Here is a 22,638-nt window from a genome sequence, read left to right as displayed (position 1 = left end):
CAATCTCGTACTGCCCCATATAAAATGTGACGCGGACAACCTGATGAAGAAGGGAACGGACACTGAGCACCCACCGATACCTCGACCGGCCACCTCTCTCTCTTCCTCGCCTCTGCCTCTGCCTCTGCCTCGCTCCAAATCCCACGCCGCTCTCTCTCTCTCTCTTCTCTCTCCTCTCTCTCTATCTCATTTGAGAAGGGAAAGGAACCCTAAAGCTAAAGTCTTTGGAGTCCTTCTTCTCCCCCTCCTTAGGGATCCGTATTTTGCTCGAATCTCTTTTGGAGATGTGGTGGGAGTTGGTGCACGCAGACGCGGAAGCGGAGGAGACCGCCGACCAGGGGGCGTCGGAGGCTGGCGGGATCTGCGGCCCGGGCGTCCGGTGGGGCCACACCTGCAACGCCGTCAAGGGAGGGAGGTACCTCTACGTCTTCGGCGGTTACGGCCGCGACAACTGCCAGACCAACGATGTTCACGTCTTTGACACCGGTGGGTGGTGGCTCCTTGCGGGGAGCTTGCTCTCTCGCTTTGTTCTCTACTGCGCCGTTTCCTTTGCTTCTTTCTGATTTCGGATAGGGTTTTGATTCGAATGTTCAGCTGAAAGATCCCTTTTCTTGGATTAGTCTTGTGGTGAGTCAGTGTAAGTTGTCAATGTGATCACGAATTTTACCGCGATGATGATGGCGACGATGTTTAGAGGTGTTGGTACTAAAAAAGGATTATTTTTTCTTCATTTTTCTTAGCTAACAGCGCTTGGATTCGAAATATTGTTTCCATAACTTTTTTTTTTGGTGTGTTAAACGCCACTTATCTTTTTAACCCTTCCAAATAAACTGTAGTTTCCTTTCTCATTCCTTCTCAAGAAAGCTTTTTCACACGTCGAAGTGAATTTGACTGATGTCTCTTGAATTGCACATTCTTTTTGTCTGCCATTTTCGACAGTCTACTTGGAGAGTATGTAGATTTCTTTGCTATTGTGTCAAATTGTAAGTCTATATAGGATTTCATCGGATTTTCGAGCGTGTTCGTTAATTTTTGTTAATTTGATCAATCGTCAAATTTTAAATTATTAATTTAGTGTTATTTTGCCGAAATAGGGGTTCTAGACAAACCTAAAGTTTTTAGTCTTCATGCATTCTAGATTTCACGTTATGTGTCTTCTGCTTTTGCTTCTTGCTGGAGTATTTGTTTTCTTGTTTTTAGAAAAAACATGCCGACATGACCTCGTGTAAGATGTGTTCCACAGTTCAGCAGTCATGGAGCAAACCCATGTTGAAGGGTGTTCCACCCTCACCAAGGGATAGCCACAGTTGTACCACAGTTGGTGATAAGTTATTTGTCTTTGGGGGAACGGATGGAAAGAACCCTCTCAAGGACATGCATATTCTGGACACCTGTAAGTATTCTCATCATTCACAATCCTTTTGAATGAAACTGCGATGACAATTGATTTTATCGATTTAGACATCTCAAAGGAACATTTTGCTGTTTGATCATTGTTTCTCTATGTGGTTGCTAAACACTATCTTGATGTTTGATCGAAAGAGTTCTATAGTTTACATCGATCTGCTTGTGTGCCCTTCATTTATCAAATGGAGAAACATCATATTATGGTGTTGCTAAACTCTTATCTTGATTCTTGATTGCAAGAGCTCTGTAGTTTACCTCAATCTGCTTGTTGCTCTACGTTTATCAAATGGAGATGGAAAGTTGTCTCTAAGCTTTACTCTTGATGCTAATGAAATCAGAAACTTTCATCAGTTTGATCTTTTCCGCTGATCGTATGTGCAGCATCAAACACGTGGATTGTGCCAAACTTAAATGGTGAGGGACCAGATGCACGTGAAGGACATACTGCTGTGCTTGTTGACAAGAGGCTTTTCATTTTTGGTGGCTGTGGCAAATCTGTGACCCATGAAGAGAAGTATTTTAATGATCTTTACATATTGGATACAGGCAAATTTTCTCAATCAATTTTTCTCAACTTTGTAATGTTTTTAGGAATTAACAGGAAATTATTGGAACAAATTTGCATGTTTTTCTTGTTAGGACATGTTTAGAACTGTCTTCATTTGCCATTGTGTTGTTTTAGCTCATTATTTGAACCTGAAGATCCATTTGGTTAAATCTTTGCTCAATATTCGATTTTTTTATTATATATAATTTATGGAAAACTTCACTTTTTGTTTGTCAAGTTATTGTTAGGTAGCTACTTAAGTTTGCAGAAGTCCATAGTGATGCATTACATATTGTTTTTCTCAAAAGCACTTGTTCTGGTTTGCACATTTTCATGGGAAGAATGTTGATGTTCATTCAATAAAAGTGAGGCATTTTGTGTTTAATAATAAGTGCTTTGATTATCAAAAAATATTATCCAAGGCTCGTTTAAGTTCCTATCAAGCTTAAGTAGCAGCATGTGTTTAGCACCTTCAATTATAGTTGATGTCCTCATCTTGGTCATTGTTGAAGTATCTCAAATTTGGAAGTACTTGTTTTGTATGGCATTGTAGAGACACTAACTTGGGAACGTGCTGTGACTTCTGGCACTCCACCTTCTGCCCGTGATTGTCATAGCTGCTCATCGTGGAAGAACAAAATCATAGTCCTTGGTGGTGAAGATTCTTCAGATTTCTATTTAGCTGATGTTCACATACTAAATGCAGGTTTTTCCTCTGAATCCATGTCTTATACATGATAATGTCAATAAAGTGCTTTTTTTTTTAATATTAGATATATATCTCTCATTAGTGATTAAGTTGAAATATTGATGTTAGTGCTTCTCTAATGATAAAACCACTGTGTCATTATTCATTGATTTTCAATAGGGGTACAATCTGTTGTCTTAAGGTGTTTGGTGAAATGTAACATTCACGATATTAAGAATGGAACATCTAGTGATATTTTCCTCCTCAGAAGTAAATGACATATGTTAGTAACATTTGGACAAGTTTGTTTTATTGCTTCAAATTATAGTTACCGCATAAAGATCAATTTTCCATTTGGAGAAGCTGAAGTTGTTTGTGGAAGTGAATGCCATCTCCTCTAAGGCAACTAATTTAACATGTATCAATCTCCAACAGACACACTTGCATGGGAGCCTATGAAAACTGCAGGAAAGATATTTCCACCACGTGCTGGGCATACAACTGTGGCGCTTGGAAGTAACTTATTTGTGTTTGGGGGTTTTACAGATGCTAGAAACCTTTATGATGACCTTTATGTCCTAAATGTTGGTAAGTAATTTATTGAATAATCTTACTAGTCTACCATGCTTGCTTTGGCTAGGTAATCCATTGAACATTGCATCTTCTGCTGTATGAACTATTAGAACTGTTAAGTTCTTGTTTTGGGATTGGTTAAGGTTCCACTGATGGCAAAATGACATTTGGCATCCTGTGCAAATATTGAAATTTTTGCATCATCTGCAAAGATAACCTTTTTGTTTACTTTGTTCATGTTTGCAATTTACTCTATCAAAAATGCATCCTCCGCAGTATAAATCATTAGTCTGTTCTTTTTTTATTTTTTCTTTGGTTTGGTTGTATTTTCATATATAGCAAGAATAATACTTGACACATAACTTGGAATGTGGCTGAAAAGAAAATTTAAAAATGATGATAGTGTTAGACTAGAAACACCTTACTTAGGTTGTAGGATAACTGGAAAGGATATCCATGAACTGACATGCCACAAAACAATTAACTCTTTTCCTTTCATGGTATATACAAAAGTTAATTTCAGGAAAATATTTTCTTCAGGGTTATGTTCTGACTTATCGAAGTGTTGATTTTATTATTGGAACTATAAATTTGGCAGTTAGCACTTGAAGGTAACAAATCTTTAGCTTGAGATAGAAACATGTCAGCCATCAGGATCCCATTACTGCAGTGAGGAACCAGGGTTGCCTCATTTTATATGCTTGAGGTAACATTGAATATAGCACAAAAATAGCTTAAATTATCTAAATGCAAAGTGATTGTATTACAGTTTAAGTGAATTTGAGCAATAAACCATCAAACTCCCATCTCATTTTGGCTAAGTTGTCTGGATTAGTAGTTTAACATGATCTTGAAAAACCACAAGCCTTTGAGGTTTACCATACTAAAGGAAATACGATTCTGCATTTGACCCTTTGATGCACAACTAATTGTAGCTTGATGGAAATAGCTGGAGTTATAATGTTTTTGGTTTAAATCTGACACCTATGGATTTTTCTGTGAGCATCAACTTGTGTGTGTGTCCCCACTTACTCAAGATGATTACTTTGGTTTAATGTACTCTTCTTGATCTTGCCTAGTCTTGCAAATGTTAGGTGGCTATTTTGCCCAGCTGTTGACATTACAAAAATATTACCATTCCAAATGTTCTAATTTTTCATAGTTAATTCCCCATCAACAATAAAAGATAATCTTTGCCAACTTTCTTTGTTTCATATTCGAATCTCCTTTTCTACTTAGTCTCTAAAAAGGGTGTGCATGCAGGCATGACAATGCCTAGCATGTTGCACATAGTAGTTCACAGTTAATTCCCCTTCAACAGTAAAAGATAATCTTTGCCAACTTTCTTCTTTTCATATTCGAATCCCCTTTTCTACTTGAGTCTCTAAAAAGGGTGTCCATGCAGGCATGACAATGCCTAGCATGTTGGACATAGTAGTTCAACCTTTAATCGTCTGATGTGTCTATCCATTCTGTAATGCAGCTCTAGCATGTTGCACATGTAAACATATTGATATCATCTGAATCTCAAACTGCACGATAATCTAGGCCTTAATATTTTGCAATATTGCAGAACCTTGTAGGATTTGAATGCTTTTCCAGAATAAGTTGATTCAAGATGTTCTTTAGCTCATCAGACTTCATTAAGATTTACAACAAGACGCTTAATCTTGGTGGTTTGGTCTTGTTTCAGAAATTTATATGATGGTCTTGGTTATATCAACAATGTATTCAAGTCTGTATTTTTCGGTTGAAGTGATTAGTTTCTGTCAACTGAAGAGTAAGTGCTTTTCTGGTGGATATGCAGAAAGTCGTTCTTGGAGCAAAGTCATACCAGAAAACCGGGGCCCCTCTGCTCGATTTTCAGTAGCCGGTGACTGCTTGGATGAAAGAAAAGGAATTATAGTCTTCCTGGGTGGATGTAATAAATCACTTGAGGCACTTGATGACATGTATTACTTGCATACAGGTTAGCCTTTGCTGTCTTATTACAAACAGGATTGAATATGGGATTTTGACTGGAATGTCTACTGTGATTCTTTCTGCCTCTATATGTTTCTTGTATTACAAGCATCTCATTCATTCTTCACCAGATTAATTGGTTTTAGTTGTATATTTGTATTTTTGTTTCACCAGTTGCTATTTGATCTTTTGCCAGATATGCCAGTTCTGAATGGACTATGTGATCAGAGACCCGCAAAGCTCTCAATAAGGAGAGAGTTGAGGAAAAAGTGCCGACAAGATTATCTTCCCAGTCAAAGAATATTAAAGAATAATTATTTTTTGAAGAAGCAGATGATCTCTGATTCCTTACACGCTGACCATCTGCGAGAAACTGATCAGGCAGGTATGACTTGATATGTGAATATCTCAATTATGCTGGCTTGCAGCAACATTTCAGTTTAAAGTAAAAAAGGTTTTTACTATCAAGTATGCCCTTGTTTTATATCATTCGAGCTGGTATTAAATAAATTAATTATCTACTATGGAATATACCATTGGAATAATTATACTTTTTGATCATCACTGAACCTTCTTTTTTATCTGTGATCGTCTGGGGTTGCATCAGTGGTTAGCAATACTAAAGCTCGGTTTCTCCTCACATGTTCTTCAAGTTACTTAGGAAGAAGAACATTATACAGATTCAATAACTTAGGTTGTGGGGTTTCTCTTGGTTTAATGCTCAATATTTATTGAACTGTTGGCATAGAGAATGTTGGATATAACCCAGCACTCTGCTCTTTCGCAACTATTTTAGGTTGTAAAAACTACATACTCTGGTAGTTAACTGCTCTTTCACAACTATTTTAGGTTGTAAAAACTACATATTCTGGTAGTTAACAGCATGTAAGGAAAAATAGAAATAAAATGACTACTTTTTAAAAAAAATCTAATTGTTATGTTGTTTTTCCTTCATTCTGCAAAGTGATTTATCACTATTAAGGTATTCAAGTCGACATTTATTTAATTTTAATTTTAATTGATGAATGATAGGTAATGAACTCCAAATTTATAAAAATCTAAATATATAAATTAAAAACCAAAGTAATTGAATAAGGTGGGTTTCATTTAATAGAGCAAGTTTGAACAAAACTATAGCTGGTTATCTCAGATATTGTTGACAAAACTGTCAGTATTATTTGTAAGTTCTATAAGAATTTATTATAGCTATGTAAAATCCAGTGGGTTGGATGGCTAGATTAATTAGAAACTCGACGTGTCTGTAAAATCTATTCCAGAAGTTACTAGGTTGTTATTTGGAAGTTAAAGATTCTTAGTCAGATAGCCTGTTTATTAAAAAAAACTCCAGCAGTCTATGAAACTCTCTCCTCTCCTCTCTTTGTCACATTTATTTGATGCACCATCTTTCCAAATTCTCCTGCATTAAGAGTACAGTGTGGAAGCAAACAAGACCTTGTTTGGTGTTTCAATGACTCTTGTTCCTATATGTAAATACTTGCTAACTCTAATTCTTTAATATCTATTCCAGTCTGTTCTACCACTGATGTGTATATAGATACTGTACTAGTGGATTATAAAAAATAATACTCCACTCAGGCCAACATCTTGGTTTATCATGCTTTCAGTGATTGGAATGTCCTATTAGGTACACGAAAATTGTATGCTTCAATCATTGGCTCTTGAATTGAATTGCATGCAGCTATAAAAACATGAGATCATCACTAGGCTTTTGCTTTTCATGCACCAAAGATAAATTATATGGAAGCAAGCCAAAATTTCATACTTTTTCCAGTCAGATAGTTGGATATTATGAAATACATGGCTCTGATATTTGTTGCTATGCAGGCACAATGATATCTGATCTGAAGCCAACTGGAGAAATTACATTTGAGGCCAGAGTTACGAATTCAAACAAATATGGATATGCAATTGAAACAATCATTGATGGAAAATTGCTCCATGGCATGTTGTTCTCTTGCACATCAAACCTTAGCCAAGATAATCATGCTTACCACAAAAAGTACGAAATTGCTTTCTGTTTTGTCCAACTTTAGAGGTTCATCTCATCTGTCTCTTGCTGGCAAATTTTTGTTATGCTGTAAACAGGAGAGCAGCTGTTGACAACATGAGTGATAAAGGGAACATGGACCGACCTATTTGTGTAGCCAATGCACCAGTTGAGGTAAGGAAAAGCTCAGACCATGGGCAGCCTAATAGTTCCAGTGCAAAAGAATCAACAGTATGTAGGCCATTGGTCGAAGCTCCAAGTTCAAATTTGATGAATTCAACTCTTGTAAAGGTATGCCAGTTACAATCCTGCTGTAATGTCACATGACTGTTTCTAATTGCTTTCTTTCCACTGTCAACTCATATTGAGTGACCGGATGTAAAAGCATTTTTTATTCACAAAAAAAATGTTATGATGACAAACTCCACATATTTTATGATCATAGATTTGCTTTGATTTGTTCTAGGTTGATCCCAGTTCACCCACGTAAGTTTGCCTGATGTCCTTAGCCAGAAAGTTTCTAAGATATGATATATGCTGTATATTTTTATATAGTGTCCTCTGTTCGTGTGGTTCCTGTCCTTTTGGGCTTTTAGCAACCATTCATTTGAGAATTTCAGTTACAGGCTTAAAACTGTTGTAAAGGATCTATCAGTTCATTGCCAGTCATTATCAACCCTTTGTTCTCCAGTTTTATATATTTTTTATAATAGCTGATCATTTATCTTGGTTCACGTAATACTATAATAACAACAAAACCATAACGTCCCAACTATTTGGGGATATATATTTTCTTCGGATTGCTTCATGTAATGCTGTCAAAAAAATAAAAAAGACACTGTTGACTAATACTGTTAATCAGCAGAAGTAATTGTCAAGATCTTTTAGATTGTTTCCTTTGGGTTGGTTCCAGAACAGGACCATATCAGCTTCTTTCTACTTGCCATGATTTCCCTCCTATGCACAGGCTCGGTCACCACAGTGTTATAGTTTGCTTATCTTTCAGATTCTATACTTGAATTATTATGGAGCTTTTTTCTTTGTACATCCAGTTGCTAGGAACTTAAATCTTAGTTTATGCATATAGAAGCTGGAGCAGTCATTGATGATTCTTGATTAGTTAGCATCCCTAACCTATGCTTCTATCTATTATCAGATCAACAACGACTTCTTCGGTCCCATTATCCAGTGACTACTGTTTAGAGCATCTATGTTGGTTTCTGGTTGCCCTTCAGTTTCTTTCACGAGAGTTTTAGGAGTGGCTTAGTGACAATAGATTTTTCCAACAGTGAGCTTTGTTATAAGGCTTAATAGAACCAAGGTATGTAGTTTCGAATAATACCGCCCGTATCAGGTGATACGTATCGGTCTGTCAGCTGATCGGTACACGGACCGCCCGTTACCGGACGGTATATATATATATATATAAAGGTGACGTCACTGAGGCGATGTGACATCACCTTTTATAAAAATCTTTTATATATATAAAATATTTTAAAAATTTATATATATAAAAACGAGGCGACGTCACCCTGCTTGGGGAGAAGTGAGAGGCGACGTCGCCAAATTATATATATATATACCGAGCGGTATAACGCTTGGTATATTGTATCGTACCGTACCGAGTGAATGTCGAAACGTCGATACGGTACGATATTTCAAACCTTGAATAGAACCACCAAAGAGATGGCCTTTGTAGTTTCTGAAATCACGGAGCAACAATTATTACTTGTATATTGCTACTTCTTCCCAAATATACTTGTGTGTTACATGGAAGCTTTATGCAATGTGTGATGATTTCAGTCATCCCAGATCTAAACCTCATATGGCCACTTTCGTTATGTACCAATACATACATACATCGGGGTTGCAAAATTATAGAGATGATTTCAATGTATTAAACTTTCTCTGATGGAGAAATATTTAAATCAATCTCCTTCAGCATGCTTAAAATAAGGAGATAAAAAATTATTTTGGAAAACCCTGAGATAGGTGTGATCCTTTCATGAAGGGAAGGTTTGAACTGTAGTATTGTAAAACTTATTGTTGAAACAATTCTTTTTTCCTTGTATTGGTTGGATTTTCTATGTTGCATGCTTCTATGAATACATTTGATCTTATGGTTCACGTGTATAAAGACATGAACTAGAACTCTGTTGAGAGGATTGAGACCAATCATATCACCTTGAAATCAATGATAGAGGCTCTAAATTGGAGATCAGCTCTGTTAAACATGGTATTATATATAAGAGCATTCAGAAAAAACAATAAAATTATGTAATTTGAAAATAAGTGGTATGTACATCAAAGTAACTCAAAATGAACGTGTACAAAGTATCATACTTGGAATTACAATTTCAGCTACTGCAGTTGATGATTGAAATAATTGATTCTGATATAAACTGCTTATTTTTAATAAACCAGTTTATTAAAACTGCTTATTTTTAAACAAAAAAATTTGAATATATACAAAAGTTCAGTTTATTTTAATAAACCAAACCAGGACATTAAAACTGCTTATTTTTCCTCTGTTGATGTATTTGATAGAATGTTGTAAAAAAAAAATTGTCGAGATTTTAAACATCATAGATTATATTTAATAGAGCTGATTTTTTTATTTAGAGCCTCCATGACAGATTTTGGGGTGATAGGATCAAAGCCTCAATTTTCCTGATAGTACTCTGCCTCGACTCTCTTTTGCGTACTTTAGTGTTGTCCCTATAAGTAGACTAACTTGCAGGAGCTGGACTTTATTTCCTACAAAATCCACTGATCACTGTCATAGGAGGAAATTGACCTTTATTTTCCATAGGCCTCATGGAATGTAGATCAGTCATCTAGAATGTTTATGGACACGGTGAATAATGATGCCTCTGACGGTGCAAAGCCTCCAAATGATCGGACCTTCTCTGGGAATTTGTCAATTTCAGCTGAAGCACAATCCTCATTATTGATTCAAGGCAAGAAATTCATTTTGATTTAGTTTAATTATGGAGCTTTTACATTTATTACCTGCATAATGTACTAGAAAACTCTGCTTGACTAGAAGCAGAATCCCAATCCTAGTAATAATACACAATTGTTACTCATTGTTCATTGATTACCATTGGAAGTAGGATGATGCTTTTAGTAGATAGTTCAATATTATATTCGTTACTTTCACACCATTCCCAGGCTATAAAGAGCAGGGCACGACCGCAAGTAATGGACAAACAACGTAGTAGTGGAATTTGAATTACTTGGGCTTTTTAACAGCTTTTGGAGGAGTGAGCAGGTGCAACATACTTACAGGGGAATGGCAATTCCCCTTTGTGTGAAGCTTAAACATCACAGGCATGGTCACCTGACTTCAAGTTGTATGGCTAAATTTGTATCTTTTTTGGTACAAATGTAGAAGATTTTTATATATTTACTTTGAGAATGCACTACTAGTCAACCAGGAGCAGCTCTTCCCAGGTTGAACCCTTCACTGTCATCACTTGCCTTGAGATGATCTCTTTTAAGAGTCAAGAAGGGATGTTCATGACCACATTTTTTTCTACTTGGGACGCTATGTCAGACATCGACATTTCTTTCGATGCACTCTGGTGGTGTTTAATCCGACGAATGAGCTAGCAACAGCTTATCTTATATCTAGGGCTTCCTAAAAATGTGCATTGTTTAGTGGCAATTTTTGGTTAACAATTGCTGTGGAGTGTGGCAGTAAATGTTCTGTTGCAGGTGCAAGAACTCATGGAAGCTCATAATGTTGTAGAACAGGACATGTACACCAAGAATGATGATAAATTACACAAAGATTATGCATGTCTTGATCTGTTTGGCAGCTGAGAAGGGCAACTGATGCATCATCTATTGGAGGAATTTGTGTTTCCATAACAATGAGGGCATCAAGAGGAGAATCCATCTGGATTTTGTTATGATCTCTGACTTGTCAGATGCTGATAGGAGTGTTTATGGAGTTTACATCTGTTGTAGTTGGATGTGCTTTGTGTTCTTTAGAGCCATTGTCTCGTATCTTTGCACTGTTGGGAGTCTTGGAAATGATAGGGAAAGTTTGGTAAATTACACACAGCCTGCTCAAGTGTGGACAGTCTCGCACCTGTTTGTAAACGATGAGAGTGATGACGTGATATGATTACTTCGTCATGTGGAAACCATAACTTAAAAACGAATACAGAGAACAGATGTGGTTGTCTTGTGTGTAAGCTATATAAAACATGTCTTTTTTGCATGATTCATTAAAACTTATTAATAAATCAGGTTGTGATTGTTCGAGCTAGTGCGAGTGATCTTTTTTAAGATGGCCTTCTTGCTAGTCACAATTTATGGAGTCGAATTCTTGCAAAACTAAGTTGAAGGTTTTCTCAACAATTATCCTTTTGACATTTTAAGTCGGTGCTAGAAGGTTCCTTTTTATAGGTGACGTCGCATTGTGTTGATCGTATGACATGGATGCTCGATCGATTAGACACACATGACACCTAAGTTATTATGGACTTAATAGGTTTTACCAAAGTTGTGTGGCATGCTTGTATGTTTGTCTGCAAAGTGTCAGTCTTTTTTAAACATCTTATAGTCTCTTAAAGACCTACAAAAGAGAATACAAATTGGATAAAGCGTTTAACTCGGGATATATAAACAGTCATTTCATCAAACACTTGATAGATAATGTAAATTATAAACATAAACTTCATAAGCTTTGAACGATCACGTGACAAAGAATCTAAGGTGGTCCACTACGATCAAAAGTCTTTACAAGTGCTCACATGACATTATTACAGAACAAGACACTGAATCAATCTTAGATACTACCTCAAAGGTTCATCCAATCATATGCCACCCGAGTAACTCTTAGGTGATGTACCGGTTGACACTTCGCATCACTCTATGGAGCTAAAAACATCTTTAGAATGATTACTTAGATGGTTTATTTTTGAATAATTTTGCATGTGTATGATAACTACACAACCTACGTTTACAAGCATAAAACGATCATAAAAGCTAACCAAAATGAGACTGTCAAGCCTAAAGCAAGTCCTCTACATGCTGTGCAAATCATGAACAAAACCGAATGACACAAACATACACGAGGATTACAACGAACACCAAGTTAATAACTTTGCCCGTGACAAGATATCCGACTCTCATGAGTCTATGAGCTCAACGGTACATGTGTCACTCGAATCAACTACCACATGATAATGGGTTCCAGCCACCCATGGCACCCTACTGGCATTTGACGTGGACAACCACGTTGGCTGCTCGTACAACCACATGTCAACATGTGACACCCGCAAACCTAACACATCATTCTTACCTTTCACTTACCATGGTAAGATTTCTTTCAACAAATAATGCTTAACAATGTCATTAGCATCACACCGTTTGATCAGTCATATATGCCTACAGCAAATCCGACATTTTTGTATGAAGAAAAAGAAAATTTTGTTTCAAAGCAATTAAATAAGCTCTCGAGGCATTTGAAGGTAAATTGATTTGCCAATGTACTCAAAAACTACAAGAAGCATCCCAGTCAAACTCATAATAGTGAACATTGACAGAATGCCATTTCACAAACTGCCACAGAAGCAGCTAAAGCACCTTTTAATAGCCAACTAGAAAGCAAGAGGGAAAGCTTCATCTCATGCAACACTGTAGACTATACCAAGCTGAATGCAGCAAGTAGATCAAATAATGCAACTGCTTGATTATTGTGAATATATATAACACACACACACACACACACACACAGGAGAATATATTTTCTTGTTACCTGAAAAAAGAAAGGAAAGGGGATTTTTTTCATCATAATATTACCATTAAGGCAAATCTTTTAACACAAAGTTAATCCTCTGCACTTGTGTCATTTCTACTTAACGTCAGTACCGTAGCTTCCAAAACTTTGATCTCACTTTGTTTCTTTGAAATCTCCTCCTTCTGGGAGCGCAGTTCTTCCATGTGTAGCTTAAACACATCTATTGAAAATGGTTGAGAAAAATGCATGAATCACTGACCAGCGCAAAACCTTCCCAAATGATCTACAATAGCATTAAGGACTAGCTACAGAAAGCTAAAGGGTTCCTCTTTTGATGGTGACAAGATTAGTGAGCATCGGATGCAGATATATATTAAACATGAGAGTAACATGAATCCACATAAACGAAAAGCGATATTAAAAAAAAGGCTGATATAGATAAGAAATTCATACTCGTAGTATTTTCAAGCTCTCTTGTAAGATCTTTAGCACGTAATTCAGCAGCTCGCTGTGCTGCCTCAGCCTGTCTTTTTTCCGTACGTGCACGAGCGGCTGCAGCAATTGCAGCATCAAGTTCTCTTTCCAAAGCCTCTACCCTCTGTTCAAGAGCCTGAATATAACAACAAAGGCTACTTGATTAAGAAGCCTAGATGAAATGAAAACACAAGAGCAACTTCCAACAACTTCAGGTAGGCTCTAAAAAGCCTAATGAACAGAAGAAGAAATGCACAAAGACCTATTTAATCCAATCACCAAACAAATTCATCTACGGGGACAAAGAATGGCTTAAGGCTATCACATAGTCTGTGCAGGAAGTATTATGATGTTATGGCACAACATGAAGCACTGGATAACATCATAACAACCATCACAAAACACAAACACATAACAAACATATGGAAAATGTTATAGAAAAATAAGAATTCTCCTAAAAAATTTCCCAAAAAAACCAATTTAGTATCTGAACTTCAATGTCATGTAATCCATGTTTAATGTGGAGATGAAGGGAAAACAATGAGTTATTTGTAGCAAAAAAAACCAAACAAATTAGCAATGATCTGTATCCATTTGAAATACAAGGGACTAATTAGCGATGAAGTTATGTGTATTGCTTGGAAGTACGAGAGCAGAGACAGAAAAAAGAAGAGCTGTTTGGGAAAGAACATAAGGAATTTAATTGCTCAGCAGATCCACTTCCCGATGGAAAGGAAATCCTGATGTTCTGAATTCAAATGTATCGTACCTAGTCTGCTTCTCAGTCCTCACAAAAAATATACTGGAGGTACCTCATACATAGCAGTAATACCACCATGTTTGTTAAAGCGCTCTGTGAGCCAACTTGGATGACTTGTCTATAAAACCAAATTCTTCATGGCAGATTGAGCTCCTACAGACTGAAGAAGTTCTGCTAGAGATCTGAGTTGCCAAACACAACAGATTCTTGAAATACCGAGCACTACCTTCTATCTCATCTCCTAATATCCTTGCAGATACAATATAGAAGTAATTTTCTTCTGTAATTGCATTTCCAACATTCTTCCCATATGCTTCAATTCCTTGATCCTCATCACAATCTCACTACACTAGAAAATTGTATAAAGTGGACTACAAAGATTAAGGCCAATAGTCTGCATCAGGCTAAAAATAGCTCCTTACACATAAAATTTGGGGATAACTGCAGGACTGATAGTAAGTCGACTAGAAGGTCCCTCAGTTATTCCCTGGCAAAGAACCCAAAGAATCCATAACGAGCAGCGGGCTCGCAAGGGATTGTAAGTAGTTTCAACAATTAACATCTAGGAAGTTCCTATCTTTATGATCAGAATTCTGACAGAATCTTTACTTCAGAAAAGGAATCTGATTAGGTGAGATTCACTATCTGTGTTGATTTTGGCAGGTGATAGAAAAGAGGTTCTTCTAAGTTTCTCGACGGAAACAACGGAGATTTCAAGACTAGTACACAAATCCTCGACTTAGAGGGGCAAAACACGAATCATATCATAAAAGAACTAACTTTTTGGATGGCGGATACCTTGATTGTGCGACCTTGCTCGGAGGTGAGGGAAGCCTTGGCGAAAGTCTCTTCGTCCACGAAGACGGCCTTCTTGACGAGGATCTTCTGCAGTGACTCTACATTCGTCCCAATCTCCGATATGTTCACGAGGGCCGCCTTCCACCTCTCGCCTCCACCACCGCCTTCGATACCGCCGCCGCCCTTCTCCGCCATCGTCGATCGGCCTGCGTGCGCCGGAGGCGTGTGATCTCGCCCGTGGGGGGACCGAAGGTAATCGGAAGCCATCGTCTGAGCCCGCCCAATAGCCCGAAACCACATTATATTGGCCTAATTGGGCCCCCTTCAACCATTCGGCCCATTTAAGGAACGCGGCAAATATGGTGGCCGCAAAATTGTTTTTCGTGCCACGTTGGAAATAATAATTTATAGAATTTAATGATTTCGGGCCGCAGGTACATGGGCTAATATTGGGCCGTATTCGGCCCATAATGACGATAGTAGATCATAAGAAGCGAGAGGATAAGATATGGAGTGGAGAGGGTGGCGCAGGAGAGGCAGCAAGCGAAGGCGAGAGCAGCGGCGGAGATGGAGAAGTATTTTGGGAATGCCTATCGCGGAGATCCGGGCGTTCCCCACACGGATCCAGAGCGGTTCGTGAACATATGGATCGGGTCCGTGGCCTTCTCCGCCCTCACCTGGATCAACCCTTACATGTGGCAGCTCTCCAACCAGTTCAAGTGAGGAGCCCCTGATCTCTTACTTTCTTTATTTTATCGTAAGGTGTATGATTAGGGTTCCTGGGCCTTTTCTTTTCTGTTCCGTAGATTGCCTTTATCTTTATACGATTGGGGTTGGGGTTCTGGTTCTTGATCTGTATTTTGAGTCCCTTGTTCTTGTTCAAGAATTCTGTGTATTGAATTACTTTGATATCCAAAGTGACGAAAAGGGGAAATCTTGTGCGATTTATGGTGGTTTCTTTACCAGGTTTCGTTGCTGTTTCGAAGTGTTGTCGTGAAGGAGGGTAGGGTAGGAGGGGGATCTATTAAAGTTTATAGAAGAGGAGAAAAGAGAGCATTTTGCAGCGGCTGCATTGAATGTTTTTGCGGATTTCGTGTTTATTGAGGATAAAAGGTGGTCGTTTTCTACCCCATCTTTTAAGGGATAGGATACGATGATATTGGTGTCACCAATGGGCACGGATAAACGTGTACTCCTAAACAAATGTAGCTTTGTTTGACCCTTTTTTGTGTGTATCTGTGTGTGTTTGTAGACATTTCTCTTGGGATGCCTTGTTGTGTTGGGCCCTGTTCCATTCTCTGTACATTGCTAATCATAGATAATCTTGTAGTTTTTAGTTAATGGTCTGCATTGGATGTGATGTTCAGTAGCTTGTCCAGTTTCACATCTATCCTGTGCAATCGTAGTAACGCTGAGCTTTGTCGGAATATATCATGGTTGAGAGAGAACTGGGAGCCTTTTCTAAGCCTAAAATTTTTCATGTTGGGAACATTAGAACAGCTAGTGTCATATTATTTTGTCTTTTCTAGGCTAGGAATGTTTTGGACTGTCTCAAGGAGGCTGCTAGTTAATCTTACATTCACATTAAGTGTTGAAACATTAAATTTTTGATAAATTGTTTCTAAGAGAACTGGTTCAACAGCGATTTTGCACAGCTTGGAAGTTATACCATCGAGAACTATACGAACCAACTTGACATATGAAAAGGTTTTTTTTCCTTTATATTTTTGCTTTTTTCTGTTGAAATCATAATAACAGTGAATAAATAAACTTACAGAGATTATGTTTCTCAAATTTGCTCTGATCAAGTACTCCATGCTTCATTTATGCAGACATTTTAAAATCTGTAAATACAGTATTGAGAAAAGGTGGTTTGAGTTAGGAAACTTGCCATTATATAATTGTCACAAGCAAACATCAAAATCAGATGGTTTTTAGATTATAACAACAGAAAATAAATGGTATCGGAAGACTACAGATAAAATAAGAGAAAGATGAGAGAAAATGAGAGGAAAGAGAAGAGTAATAGAAAGGTGTTGGTGGACAGGTCAAACTTTTTATAAATTTTAGTCCAAAAAACTTGAAAATTAAGCTAGTATGTTTCCTTTTGTTTTTTGACCCACCTAGAACTCAGAAACAATTTTAGTTTTCATAGAACATTTATTTGGTGGTCCTCTGATTGAAACTTATAATATCTTGATTGATAGTATTTAAGGAACCTGTTAAGTTAGTTGATGTGGCTTGCTATTGATCCTAACGAAGCAGAATCAAGTCTGTCCCAGGCTGGTTGAAACATGGCTAAACTCTAGAAGCCAATGATCTCTTCTAGACATAATGCAAAACGTTGCCACGAGCACAGAGAGAGGAGCTTCCAGTATAGTTGCCTAAAGATTTATTGTGGTGATTGGATGCCGTCATGTAGATGTACTGAAGTCTGAAATTTCAACCTGGGACGCTCATGTTTGTTAAAGTCAATAGTTCACTGAGCACTTATTCTCAAGTATATCAGCTCTATATTCTTTTTATTTTGCTCATGTCAGAGCTTCTTGATATAGCTAGTAGTCAGTCATGCTTGGAAATTTTCTTTGTAGATTGTTTTTATTTTCAATTTTGAAGCAGTTTAATGCCTACATGCTGTATGCTTGCCTCTTTCTGCAGCTGGCATGACAAGGCTATGATGTTTGAACACTACCATTGGAAGAAAGCCATGAAGAAGAATGAACCATATCAATTCAAGGTAAGATATTTGCTCTTCCTTTCTTGGTTCTGAATTTTTCTGACAAAATGTTAAAAACCTTAGATTATCTATGTTGAAGATGGTATTCCTGAGGATTAAAAGTAGTTTGATGTTAACCTCCTGTCATATTTCTTTCTTTTTCTTCTGATCATCATTGTATTTGGCATGTCTGTCTGAACTTTTTCTTACTGTATACCGTATAACTATAACAATAGTTTATTGTTTCATAGCATTACTAAAGTAGGTTGATAACCAAGAAAATCTTACCTAATATCAGAGCTTTGTGAGCTGAGGTTGGCCAAAGTCAAAGGACCAATTTGAAGTTTTATCATTGCATGAAGCTGACATGTTGCCATTGGTTGTTAATACATTCTTTATCCTTTTGCCAGTGGAACAAGTACATGACCAAACCACTGCGTGATTCATACTACCACAACTGGCCAGTTTACTTCCCCTAGCTGCATTAGTTTGCTGGTTCTCCATGGCAACTACTGGAAAGTTGGGTTAAATTAGTTGGTTTTGAGACATAAAATAGTGGAAGAATCGAATTCTCAGACACAGGTGTGTGATGCCACTGCATATGTTTTTGTTCTGAACTCATCGCAATCTCTTCTCTTCACATCTATGATGAACTGTTGTAATGTTTCAAAGACAACCTTAAGTTTCAGTTTGTAGCACCTACTTTACATGCAGATCTTAATCAGTGGTTTCTGTTTGTGGACCAGCGTATATTTGCGTTGGAAAATGCTTCTTTGGCTGACCGAATCACCATTATAAACTTTTCGAGGGTGATGTGGCCACAAACCTGTGGTCGGACCGACGTGTATGGGCCCCCGCACGCCTTGCTTTTGACAGGCCATTTCACCATGAAACTTTACCGGGTTGATCAGCCAGTCTAATTCTTTTGGGCCTAATTGATCACATATAATATCCTTTTGCATATTACTTATTAGATAATATGCCACAAGCAATAGGATTAGGCCGCCAACTCCGGTTCAACTCACCATGTGAATAGAAACCCAAACGCCGGTCCGGTTCGTCATTCTGAACCGAATCGAGGTGCGTGCGTGATCCTTGACAGACGACGTTAAGATTCGTGTGGCCCACTTTTTGGCGTGGACATGTATGTTGCGTCTCTCTCAGCCATATGGTGCCATGGTAGGAGTAATGCTTTCTCTCTACCAAAGCCTGCCATTAGACCCCAGTTTCTGAGATTTCATCCATTAGAAGTTTCATGAGCGGCTCACACACGTCACTGAAACGCCACACGATATGAATACGTGTGGGCGAATGAACGGCCACTCTCTCCCCGGTGCGTGACTCGGCCGGAGCAGCGGCATCGTCCAACATCGAGAATCGGGTCGGGACGAAAGCGACTGAGCGCGGGTACGGTCGGGTCGGTTCGCGCCAACCGTACCCGGTGCGCGGGCGCGCCTCCGCCTCCGCGACGCCTGTCCCTGCGCGTGACGTCAGCGATGATGACGTGTCCCGGCAGGTCGAATCCGGGAGAGATCTCGTCTCCCTGTCGCGACAGCGACGTCGGCCCCACCACCCGTCCCGCGCATCGACGCGTGTACCGCAAAAGGCGCAACTTGCCGCGCTTCGTGGCGCACGTGTGCACGCCCCACGTGTCCCCACTCGGCCTTCCTTTAAATATCCGACGTCACGCAAGTTGGCCCTGCGAAGACTTTCTCGTGGGCCCCCCCTGCCTCGGGTGGCACGTAGCTGGCCTCAGAGTTCGCGCGGCCCCCACGAGCTGTTTAGATCCTAACCGTTGAGCTCGCATCAGACGGCTGCTCGCACGAATGCGGCATTTGGCGGGGCCGTCGTCCTTCGCATCGGATTTAAATCGAATCGAGCGAGTAATCACTCGAAACTCGTCCGCGGCGTGGCAGAACAAATATTTTACTGAACCCAATTGTGAACTTGGATTGTGCACGAAAGAAGTCACGATGGGAGTCTCGGTCGCGACCGAATTCGTGGAACTCCGGAGGACCGACATGGGGTCAGCGAAACACGTGGCTAGTACGGCGGGTCCTTGGTCGCTCGAAACGTGTCCCGCAAGAGCCACTCCCCTCATCGGATCCCTCGCGTCCCCGAAGAGTCGCGCCGCTTGTTTCGCGACAACGCAGGCCCCCTCCGCCCTAAGCCACGTGTAGGTTGTGGGTCGGTCCGAGGTGGACGCGTGTCGCGCCGTAGAGTTCAACGGCGAGGAGGAGGGCATTTTGGGCAAGCCAAAAAGTTCCGTGAAACACTAGAAGTGGTGACTCCTCTGCCTCCATTATCTCATCTCCGACGTCTTCCGCCGCTGTCGCTCTTCGGACTTCGGTGTCAACCCTCGTTAGCTCTGCGGAGGCTGAAGGGTTTTCCTTTCTTCTATCTTATTCTATTTCATTCTTCTTGCCTGGTCTTTTTCGTGTTTTCTCGTTGGCTTCGAACGCGTATCCGGCGTCTGGTTATCGGATGCGTTGACGGAAAGATCGAACCTGTGAGGAAAAGAAGTCTTTTTGATGGAGTTTTGGCTGTTTTCTTTTCCGAGATTTGGTTTTCTTTAGTTTCGGTTCGATTCTTGCGGTGGACGACAAAGCAGCGGAGAGGGAGAGAAAGCGTTTGGCATCGGGAATGGATAGTTTGTCGAGGGATTTCCTGCGGAGCTTCGCTGGAAATGGCTACGGCGACGAGCCCTTGGAGGCGACGGAAGGAGAGTCCGACGAGATCGAGCTCAGCCTCGGGCTTTCCCTCGGTGGGTGCTTCGGCGTGGACCCAAAGGGGAAGAAGCTGGTCCGCTCGTCTTCGATCGCGTCCTTCTCGTCGCTGAATACTGAGCCCGGGTTCCGGGCGACCCACGCCGCTGCCGCTCTGACGAGGACGAGCTCACTTCCGGTGGAGGTCGAGGAGGAACGGCAGAAGCGGAAGGAGGTCCAGAGCTTGAGAAGGTTGGAGGCGAAGAGGAAGAGATTGGAGAGGAGGAATTCGATCAGGTCGGGGGCAGCAAAGCCCGGAGAAAAACCGAATGATGATGTCAACGGAGGAAAGGAATCACCGGCGGTGGCGGCGGAGCAAATGGCGGTCGATAATGGCCAGCTTGGATCACTGGGAGGCGCAAGAAATGGCTTTCCTCCTCCCGGCTTGCCATCGGGGCCGGCTGCTTGGAAAAGGGCGGCAGACATGGCCGGCTGCTTTCCGCCAATCTCACAGGGGTCTATTGGATCACAGGGGAGCTGCTCCACCGGCGCCTGCGGCGTCGACGGTCGGCCACCGCAAGGTAAAGTATCCACGTTTGGACTTCGATCAATTGTATTCCATTACATATTAACCACCCCCCCACTCTTCCAACCAAAAAAAAGGTTTTTTGAAGTAGATTTTGGTTGTTGCGGTCCTCCTCACATGATCTTTCATCCTCTCCATGATCACCACCAGCTTAATAAAAATATGAATTGGAGTTGGTAGATTCTTCTTTCCTTCCTTCCTTCCTTCCAATAGTGTAGGAACATATTGACAGAGTATACACTACAACTTCTGTTCAAGTGCATATTATTAATGGTGTTCTTTTCTAATATTCCTTGTGATAGTGCTACATCTTCTTTTCCTTTTCCTTTATGGTTTATGGATAGCTTTTCAGTTGATGATGACCACTGCTTGTGGAAATCCATTGAGCTGGTAATCACTATAAAGGTTCTGATCTCATAGATGTGTGTGTGTAGGGCGGGGGAATCCACGGTACCAACTTGGGTTGCTGATTTGACTTCTTCTTGTATTGGAAGACACACTTCCGTGTCTTATATTTCAATCTGTTCCAAACATTCGTATCTAATTGCAGCATTACTCATATTTACAGTGCTTCAAGCACACCACATCAGTTTTGCTTTCTCCTCATTTCCTACTTGTCTGGTTACAGAGACCAAGAACTCTGTAAGAGGAGACGAAGAGCAGGTGGTGGCTGGGAGAGCCAATGGGGTGAAGGAGATGGAGAGGAGAATGATGGAGAAGATGCCATTTGTGTCCACCAAGGGAGACGGGCCTAATGGAAGGAGAATTGAAGGCTTCCTGTACAAGTACGGGAGGGGGGAGGAAGTCAGGATAGTGTGCGTCTGCCATGGCAGCTTTCTCACCCCTGCTGAGTTCGTCAAGCACGCCGGCGGTGGCGATGTCGCCAACCCTCTCCGCCACATTGTGGTCAACTCCTCCCCGTTCGTGTGATCATTAACTGTAATCTCACACGAGAAGTGCTCTCGCTTTCATGAAAGTGCTTGAAGTTTTGTTCTGAGCTGTAGTTGTAAACTTAGAAGCAGGAATCCATTGTATTCATGGATGAGTCCAAGCCTCGAGGAAGAAGATTTCTGGTTTGACGAGGCAACAGATGCCATTGAAGTGGACCTCCCCGTCTGAATCATTACCTGTGGATTGACATGAACTCTTACAGGAATGACGGCAGTTCCAAGTACGTTTAAAATCCCACGAGTAGTTGACACTTCAAAAGCAATCATGTAGAAACCATGCTTTGCAACTTCGTCTCTGTCAACTCTATGTTGAGGACGAGACTTTCTCCCTTCGGCATTCCCGTGAGACCTCAAATCAGCTTTGGTTGTGAGTCGAGGATGCACTTTATTGCTCTGGCCAGTCTTGAAGCAACAGCAGCAGTACAGCAGGGCATGTCGAAGAATGGTATTCCCAAGAAGAGTGAGAACCAACTATTAAGCAGCTGTCTCATCATTAAGGTTGAAGGAAACTTAAAAAGGAAATTTTAAATAATTATTAAAGGGCTTTTCTTTTAAAAAAAAAAATGTATTTGGATTTTTTAATAAATTATTCTCGTTTTATTTTTTAAGTATTATTTTTAATTTAAAATACATTTAAATTATTTTTTAAAAAAAATATTTGTTATAGTATCTTTATTTTGGTTTGTCATAATGTTTTCACCACACCAAT

At 39.8% G+C, this 22,638-nt stretch overlaps 4 protein-coding genes across 4 annotated transcripts; 3 read left to right on the top strand and 1 right to left on the bottom strand.

The window, feature by feature from the left end:
- The first annotated feature begins 38 nt into the window (after positions 1-38).
- LOC135608493 (uncharacterized) lies at positions 39-10,714 on the top strand. The gene is made up of 11 exons (XM_065101426.1): positions 39-486; positions 1,244-1,393; positions 1,789-1,953; positions 2,508-2,660; positions 3,078-3,230; positions 5,023-5,184; positions 5,374-5,562; positions 7,023-7,197; positions 7,284-7,476; positions 9,998-10,145; positions 10,360-10,714. The coding sequence occupies exons 1-11, from the start codon at positions 285-287 to the stop codon at positions 10,404-10,406; spliced, it is 1,737 nt and encodes a 578-aa protein (XP_064957498.1). The 5' UTR covers positions 39-284; the 3' UTR covers positions 10,407-10,714.
- Positions 10,715-12,868: 2,154 nt separating this feature from the next.
- Positions 12,869-15,253, bottom strand: LOC135608495 (uncharacterized). Its single transcript, XM_065101429.1, has 3 exons — positions 14,973-15,253; positions 13,394-13,550; positions 12,869-13,160 (listed from the first exon to the last, which is right to left on the bottom strand). Exons 1-3 carry the CDS (start codon positions 15,237-15,239, stop codon positions 13,030-13,032), a joined length of 555 nt encoding a protein of 184 aa, XP_064957501.1. The 5' UTR covers positions 15,240-15,253; the 3' UTR covers positions 12,869-13,029.
- Positions 15,254-15,481: 228 nt separating this feature from the next.
- On the top strand, positions 15,482-18,395 carry LOC135608496 (uncharacterized). Its single transcript, XM_065101430.1, has 3 exons — positions 15,482-15,691; positions 17,631-17,709; positions 18,099-18,395. The coding sequence occupies exons 1-3, from the start codon at positions 15,540-15,542 to the stop codon at positions 18,165-18,167; spliced, it is 300 nt and encodes a 99-aa protein (XP_064957502.1). The 5' UTR covers positions 15,482-15,539; the 3' UTR covers positions 18,168-18,395.
- A 1,580-nt stretch (positions 18,396-19,975) lies between these two features.
- On the top strand, positions 19,976-21,976 carry LOC135608494 (ninja-family protein 6-like). Its single transcript, XM_065101428.1, has 2 exons — positions 19,976-20,974; positions 21,608-21,976. Exons 1-2 carry the CDS (start codon positions 20,332-20,334, stop codon positions 21,907-21,909), a joined length of 945 nt encoding a protein of 314 aa, XP_064957500.1. The 5' UTR covers positions 19,976-20,331; the 3' UTR covers positions 21,910-21,976.
- The last annotated feature ends 662 nt before the right edge of the window (positions 21,977-22,638 follow it).

Source organism: Musa acuminata, chromosome BXJ2-3 (genome assembly GCF_036884655.1).
Source record: "Musa acuminata AAA Group cultivar baxijiao chromosome BXJ2-3, Cavendish_Baxijiao_AAA, whole genome shotgun sequence".
Taxonomy (NCBI): Eukaryota; Viridiplantae; Streptophyta; class Magnoliopsida; order Zingiberales; family Musaceae; genus Musa; species Musa acuminata.
Note: the sequence above shows the minus strand (reverse complement) of the source record. Positions and strands in the feature narration are given on the sequence as shown.